This window comes from Anoplophora glabripennis, unplaced genomic scaffold, assembly GCF_000390285.2.
Source record: "Anoplophora glabripennis isolate ALB-LARVAE unplaced genomic scaffold, Agla_2.0 scaffold1025, whole genome shotgun sequence".
In the NCBI taxonomy this organism is placed as follows: Eukaryota; Metazoa; Arthropoda; class Insecta; order Coleoptera; family Cerambycidae; genus Anoplophora; species Anoplophora glabripennis.
Genome location: NW_019417118.1, coordinates 48,586 through 57,265, shown reverse-complemented (window position 1 = coordinate 57,265; position 8,680 = coordinate 48,586). Strand labels below are relative to the sequence as shown.

The following is an 8,680-nucleotide window of genomic DNA, read 5'->3' as shown; positions in this document are numbered from 1 at the left end:
CGCGCTAGCCTAAGGGCCACCTTAGCAAAGCGCATCCCAGGCTGCATAGCCGCACTACCCTACCCAACCATACCACACATAAACATGACACTACCCCCGGGGTTTACACAGACGAGCCGGCGAAGCAAGAAGAGCGCCAGAAGAAAGGGCCCTAGCCGGCGGGGCCCAGCCAGGACAAAAGGAGGTCCCACAAAGCGCCTACACCGGCCGCATTTGCGGTCGGGGTAGACGACGGATGGGGCCCACCTACGAAGGCTGTCCAGGCCTACACGAGATGAGGCAGGATAAAGAGGGATAATCCCCCTCGATCCCAAATCATTGAGGCCAATTTCTAGCCATAGAATAATGGCGGTCGCACCGGCCGCACCGGCCGTTTGTCGCCGCTTACCCAGGACGTCGTGTTACACAGTAAAAGTTTTGTCGACCGGCCGCCTGAAATTCGGGAAAAGTTGTTAGAAACGTATTTCGAAATTCTACCACAAAAATCAGTCGAAAAATACAGTCCCAAGTATGACATATTCATGGAATGGTGCAAGAAACACGGAATTAAAAAATGTAGTGAGAATGTTTTACCGGCATATTTTTCCGAGTTATCGAAAGAGTATTCTTCTTCTTCAATGTGGTATTATTCCATGGTGAAAGCAACCGTTTCAGCAAAAAATGAAGTTGACATTAGTAAATATAAAAAACTTACGGTTTTTTTTTTAAAGAAAAAGAAATCATATTCCAAAAAGTCCAAAACTCTTTCACAAGAAGAAATACTTAAATTTTTACTAAATGCACCAGATAAAAGTTACTTGAACGTAATTTATGCTAACTTTTAAAAAATAATTTAATATAAATATAGTAATCATTTTAGATTTGTGTTGTTGTGTTGGCATTGCTGGTAGGGATGGGCAGATTTAATGAAAAACATCGATGTTATGTTATATCGATTTTCAAATAATTTATTATCGATTCTCGATATATCGGAGTAAAACATCGATTTTTTTCGAATATCGAAAAAAAACAACCCTAGACTAGTATAAAATTTTTTTATTCAAGATATTTAAAAAATATAATAAATAAGTACCGAATTCTAAAAAAATTATAATAATACATTTTGATTTGTTCAGTTACGAGTGTTACTAGTGCAATAATTTTGTTTTCTATGATCTGAACCCAACTAGTTTCGAAAGATTGAGGTCTGTTACATACAAAACAAAATTATTTTCTATTTACATCATTATTACTTACCATAACCAATACAAAATGATCAGCGAAGGATTGATTATTTGTAAAAATTTAGTAAGTAAAGAAAGAAATCTAAAAAATTTACAAGTACCTACCGTAGTACCAACTCGACATTCTTTTCTTGAATCCTCACTGAACACTGAACATTGAACATCACAAAATTAGACAATTTTAATTTTCCACAGATCACTAACGCAAACGGTTCTGTGCTATAAACCACAAACTAAAAAAATCAAAATCACACAGATTTGTAGATTATTATTTGTTTTGTATTGTTGTATTGAAATTGAAGACAACTAAATTGGATTAATACTGTAAATATTGATCCAAAATTTTGTTCTGATTATTAAACGATATTTCTAGAGGCAATATCGATATCCTTCGATATATCGCTTTCAAAAAAAATCGATTGTTTTGCATCGATAACTACCTCCTAATATCGATGTTTAAAAAGTATCGATGTTTTTCGCCCATCCCTAATTGCTGGGGCTTTACGTAATGAAGAACTTTTGTAATTTAAAAGTAATGTGACATAGAGCACAAAGAAACAATTCTGATTGTTTATAATTAAAACAAAGACCAACATGCCTGGAATATTTGTGATCACTTCAGAGTTTGGAGGAAAAGTTAAATCTGTAGAATTATTTAACAAATATTTTGCTCTGCATCCTAAGCAAACGCCCCACGACCGATTTTTCCTTTATAGAAATGGTAAATGCACAGTCCAGCCAGCCAGTTGGAATCCATGCATTTGGAAGTGTACCAAGCAAAATTGCCAACTATCTGCATTTGCCAGAACCATCTATAGGGAACATTGTTTTCGTCGACGTCCGCCACTCTCTTTGCCAACACAGGCAAGGAAAATTTAAAAAGTCACGGAGGGTGGAAAAGCGACATGATTGCAGAATCCTTTGTTGAAGAATTTGTGCAACAAAACGAAAGTCGCAAAAACGAATTTAGGTGAAGATCAAACTGAGAACATAATTATTACCAATGATAATTCTACTACAGATTATTAACGTAGAAATAATCCTTCGACTTCAGGAATTAATTTTCATAATGCGTCAGTGTACGTTCACTTTTAATACCTATTTAACAAAAAATAAGTAGATTTGTTTTGTTATTTTTCTGTTTACTTTGTCATAATAAAATGTGATGTTATATCTCCATTTTTCTAAATTATAAATTTTTACGGTTTGCAATAACATTTTGTATGCACCACGTCAGTAAAGTGTATCGAACTCACCTATTACTCGCCTTGCTCGCTTCACTCGCTCGGCTTATTCAATAAGGAATCACTTTACTTACTTGGTATAGTTGTTACGATGTCAATTGAAACTTGTAAATCTTAAAGCACAGGACCGTATACAGTTCTCCTGAAATTTCTTCTTATGCTTTCACCATGATGTGTCTCGTAACTTATATTCGAATCGTAATTCGGAGAGTGCGGTATTGGTAAACTAGTCCACCTGATATATAAACTAGTCCGCCTGATGTAGAATTGACGGCGGCGCGCTGGTCATCAAAGCAAACCTGTATTGGTCTACTAGGTCGTAAATAATTTTTTTGTATGGTACACGGGTTCACTTAGCTTTGCCGCTTTGTCAGTGCCGTGCAGAGCATTGCTTGGCGGGGTTTGTTGTTGGTATAATACGTATTATTATTTATTAGTTATTATTATTTGTCCATGTCGTAACCAGTAAAGGGTAATAGTTATAAAAATAAATTTTATATGTAATTATCTAGTAAATTAGCGTGGCTTTCTGGAGACTCTTTGAAGCGGAGGATAACGAAATAACTGGGGAAAATCCCCATATAGTGAAACCGGTTTTTGTCGAAAGTATCGAAACAAACTCTGAGTTTAAAAACAAAGATTTACACGTAAAAAGTCAACGTATTATATTAAATATATATGAATGTTTGAAAATTGAAAATAGTGAACAATGTGATAGAAAAAGTTAGGAAACGGATTAACGAATTAACTAAGATATACAAAAAAGGCCAATTAAAGAAGGATTGATCACGGTATAAAGAGGAAACGGAAAAATACAAAATTAAAGAAAATTGACGATTTTCCCAGATGTAATGCGGCGCACAATTTATAATATGTATGTATAAAGAAAATAAAGTTCCTACTTTAAACATGATTCGAGATAAATTGAGCGATTATCCCGATTATAATTATAAATCTTTAGATATTTTACGACATGCTGTATTACGATGCGATTTTAAATATAAAAAACTTGACAGTCGTATGGTAATTATATGGCAATATAGCTCGGAATATAGTATACTTAGACGAGACAGGGCCAAATTTTTCTGGACGTCTATGGATTCCGTAGAATTTATGAGTTAAATGTTTCTATCCGGTTCCGATTGAGATCGTAACAACTATACATAAATAACTATTATCAGTATCAATATCGAACCGAACAGATTTGCGATTTTGCACTTTTTGTGAATGGCTGTAGTAGTTTATTCATCATGATCTCTCAGTATACACTAAACATTCTATAGACGAACAAACCTGTGTTTTACAAAGCAAGGAATATTTTATATTGAAAATTAGTCTTGTCTATGTTAGAGTCCGCTAAAATGATAGCGTAGCAGATTTCGCTTGGTCTTGACGACCGGCGAGGCGTTGGTATTGCAGACTGTGCGTTTAGGCTTTTGTAAACTATAAATGAGATCACCCTAGAAATGCTTAAGGAAGTATTATTCAGTGAGTTGGTTACTGTATCAATAGATAGACCGAGCTTGATCTGTATATCTTTTCCCAATTAAAATAGTTTGTTTGTACTCGGTGGTGTCTTTTACAACCCTATTCATCTTATATATCAGAAGTGGGATATCTGCCCTAAATTCACCCACAGTATAGTGACGTTAGTGTTAGGAGTACATCATGTCTGTAAGGGAAACTACAACGCCGTCCCTTTCTCCGCGCCCGGGTCCTTCGACGTCAACAACAGTGTGTCAGTCAGTTATACAAGCGGAAAAGGCGTTAAATGTAGCTAAACTCCAACGGGCCGGTTCTACAAGTTCGACGTCGACTTCGCCCTCGAGTTCTTCAACTAGCGACAGGAAGCAGCAGAAAAGACGAAGGACAAAAAGGCAAAGACATTCAAAGCATCATAGGCGTTTTCCTTCCCACCCGAGTTACAGTGATGGAAAGTTAATACCTACGTTTGATCCGCAGAGTGCAATCGATAGATTTATGGGTTCGCAAAGTTGATGAGTTAGCGGAATCCTATAGATGGGACGATTTAACGGTGATAAAATTAGTATGGCTAGAAGGTGACACCTTGACATAAATTGGAGAAAATGAAGAAGTTGCTAATTAAACAATTTACAAAACCGCTGCCGTTTGCTAAATTGCTTCGAGAAGCTGCATTGTATGAAACACACGGAGGTCAAGATTTAAGTGAATATTGTTTTAATAAATTAGATTGGTTGAAATCTTTACAACTGAATATTCCACGAAGTTATCTAGTTGACGCAGTGATTGGAGGAATTACTGACGAAAACGTAACCAGATCTGCTCGTTCGTCAAGATTCACAAATACAAACGAGCTGTATGCCTATTTAAGCACATTGGGACGCCTTCCGGATGAAACGAAAAATAACCGCTGGCAAAGCGTGTCCAGAGGGTTGTCACGGCGAAGAGATGTGAAAGATGGTGCTACTACTACCCAAAAGTCAGAAATTCGATGTTATAATTGTAACAGACCTCATCGTGCAAAAGACTGTTCTAAACCACGATTAGAATGTTTTCAGTGTAAGCGTCTTGGGCATAAACAAAATAAGTGCCCTTACAAAAACATAAACGAGAAAAGGTAACAATATCAACGAAGTTGCAGTACCAAGTCAAGTGGTGAATAATCCCTATCCAATGAATGCTGAAAGTAAAACCAGTGACGCGAGCGTTACAAAGCGTGTATTTTTGGAGTGACAGTGCGTATTATTACGGACAGAGGCTCGGCTTATACTTCAAAACATTCCGTATATTTTGTGAATCTTACGCAATAAAACATGTCTTAAATGCAATCGCGATCAAATGGACAGTGTGAAAGATATATAGAACCATACTCAATATGTTAGCCACTACAAGTATTAAATCAGACAGTAATTAATGGGACATTCACGTACAAAAGTGCAAAATGCGTTGAATACTACATTTAATAAGAGTATAAACACCACGCCAGTTCGGGCATTATTTGGTTATCAGGCAAGGCCGATGGCTGAAGTAAAGTTATTGAATTCAATACAAACAGCTGTGGATCGCGTAAACATCTCTGATTTGAGAAGTGCTATGAAAAAGCATATTGACCTTGATCAGCGCAAACAAAAGGAATCTTCAATTGATGCAAATGTAAGGTTAGTAAAACGTAGTTAGGTCACAAAACGTCAAGACAAGGATGATGATAGCCGAGGCCGATACTGCCTGCCTATTGTTTGAGTCGAGGCGTGTGATGTTATATAAAGATGTTTGATGTTATGAATGCGATGATGGTGGAAGAGTATTGAGGCTGGGAATATAACAACTGAGGTCGGTCTACCTACTTGTTGTCGGAGCCAATACGTAGATACACCAGGTATGTAATGGTTAGACAAGTGACTGAGGCCGATACTGCCTCTGAGTAGACAAGTGACTGAGGCCGATACTGCCTCTGAGTAGACAAGTGACTGAGGCCGATACTGCCTTTGAGTAGACAAGTGACTGAAGCCGATACTGCCTTTGAGTAGACAAGTGACTGAGGCCGATAATGCCTCTGAGTAGACAAGTGACTGAGGCCGATACTGCCTTTGAGTAGACAAGTGACTGAAGCCGATACTGCCTTTGAGTAGACAAGTGACTGAGGCCGATAATGCCTCTGAGTAGACAAATGATTGAGGCCAATACTGACTCTGAGTAGACAAGTGACTGAGGCCGGTACTGCCTCTGACTAGACAAGTGACTGAGGTCGTTACTGCCTCTGAGTAATTTGTATGAGTTAAGTGAAGTATACTAGAAGTATAAGTATTAGAAGTTGATTACGAATGTACAGAAAAGAAAGTTATGGCTTTGGTTACGGACCGATATTGCCTGTGACTGTAGTAGTCGATTTAGACGATTTATTTATGTTTTGTTGACAGGTAGCTGGACGAACACCATGGCGGCGCGGCGGGCGGTCTGGGACAGTCCGCATGTACAGGATGGCCGAATGTTAGAGTCCACTAAAATGATAGCGTAGCAGATTTCGCTTGGTCTTGACGACCGGCGAGGCGTTGGTATTGCAGACTGTGCGTTTAGGCTTTTGTATACTATAAATGAGATCACCCTAGAAATGCTAAAGGAAGTATTATTCAGTCAGTTCGTTACGGTGTCAATAGATAGACCGAGCTTGATCTGTATATCTTTTCCCAATTAAAATAGTTGGTTTGGACTCGGTGGTGTCTTTTACAACCCTATTCATTTTATAACAATATCGAACCGAACAGATTTGCGATTTTGCACTTTTTGTGAATGGCTGTAGTAGTTTATTCATCATGATCTCTCAGTATACACAAAACATTCTATAGACGAACAAATCTGTGTTTACAAAGCAAGGAATATTTTATATTGAAAATTAGTCTTGACTAGGAACTTATATGGAAGAGAAAATTAGATATTCTGAAGTTAGTATAACATGTATAACATATAATTGTTCCAAACACGTTTTATATTTTCTATTTCCATAGAATACCTTCATATTTTCCAGCCACAACTAGCTCTGATCCATTAAAATAAATTGGAAACTCTGTTACAGTAACTTCCTTAACTTCAGACTCATATTCGAATTTTACACTAGTCAGCAAAGGGGACGATATCTCTTTGTAGAAATTCTGCAACTGGAGAGAAGCATCTGATGCCTCGTAGATATGTTTCCAAAATCCTTGATTTTTTAAGGATAACTTTCTCAAAAAATCTTTTTTGGCGCCATTTCCAAAAGACAGAGAGTATATAGGAACTTTATTGTTTTGCGAATTTAGTTGCGTTACCTAAAACAAGTGATAGATTGAAAGGTATTTATGTTTGTGTCTAAAACATTAATTGTATCAGTTTTTTGCACATGTTAGTGCAAAAAAGAAGCTGGAGGTACAAAATGCATACATAATTTTTTCTACTAACAAAGTCTTAATTTTGCATAAAATAACGTTTTCAAATCAACTAATTTATTATGGAAAACAAGATCATGTGTCAATATAATCGCCAGGTAAGTAAATAAACATAAGACCTATTACTATTATTTTTGCGGCACCAGAAGTGGATGAAAGCAATTTTTAAAGACATTTTTACAATAATCTTATTTTATTAGCGAAAGTGATTATATTGATTCTTCAATTATTCCACAGGAAGACATGGAGTCAGTTGATATCAGCAAAAAAAAATCTTCAAAGTACCGGAACCAGTGTTTATTTAAGTAAAAAATTCAAATATATGAAATCGTCAGCTGTATGATTTAAAACGCAAAGTGACTGCTATAAACCTAAGGCAAGCATTTTTGGAAGAGAATAAGTTATTACTTTTTTTACTGATGAGAAAGTCTTTACTAATAAAGATAATGGTAATGAGATTGACAGGTGCTTATCATCGAAACAAACTTTCCAAAATAATTCTTTAATGACTGTAGAGATTCCTGTAACTAAAACAAACATTCTAGCGTAAGTCTGCAGTTACAGAGTCATATGGGAAGTAGTATATTGAAAATTAAATTAAAATTGTCAATGTAATTTTTGACAACAGAGCATCAAAAATTGCAGATATTGTACTGGCAAGCTTATACTACTGATATGCTGATACTGATACTGATATAAAGTAGTACTTAATTTTTTCCAATTTGTTAAAAAGTAACAAATAGCGTATGTGATTATTTAATATAAATTAAATATATTTTTAAATTGAACGAAACTAGAAGATCCGTCGACATCAACTATATGCTAAAGCAGACGTATACGGTTCAGCGAGCATTTCCATTCTATCTTTTCGTGATGCGATTCGATCGCAGGCGAGGGGGTGTGGATATCCCTAACTACCCAAGTTTTCTGAAATCTTTCACTTAAATTGCTAGAAAGGAAAGACAAACTAGAAACGGTGTATATATTTAGGATTAAAAAACTATATATTATTTGTATGTTATGGAAACCTATACTCAATCGAACCAGACCAAGAAACCACGACTTGTAAATGCTCACTGAATATACGTCTACCATTTGGGAGTGATCTTATTTTTTCTATTAAAATAGCTAGGCCAAATAATTTACTGACGGATTTCATAAATAACACGCTGTCCCTTCTGGTCTGTCTATACTGTGCCTACATGAATGTGTAGTTCATTCGACGTCTCTTCTGTTTTCGTTGATTTCTGTGATAGCTCTGTTCTATTTGTTCCTGGGTATTTTTTGTGGCCTTAAATCTTCCCATCTGATG

At 36.3% G+C, this 8,680-nt stretch overlaps 1 protein-coding gene across 1 annotated transcript in view; it reads right to left on the bottom strand.

Annotated features, from left to right (window-relative positions):
• LOC108913918 (inter-alpha-trypsin inhibitor heavy chain H3) overlaps positions 1-8,680 on the bottom strand; it is a 36,526-nt gene that overhangs the window by 6,647 nt on the left and 21,199 nt on the right. The window contains exon 8 of the mRNA XM_018719569.1: positions 6,957-7,251. Within this exon, the coding sequence (XP_018575085.1) occupies positions 6,957-7,251 (295 nt within the window). The remainder of the gene's footprint in view (positions 1-6,956; positions 7,252-8,680) is intronic.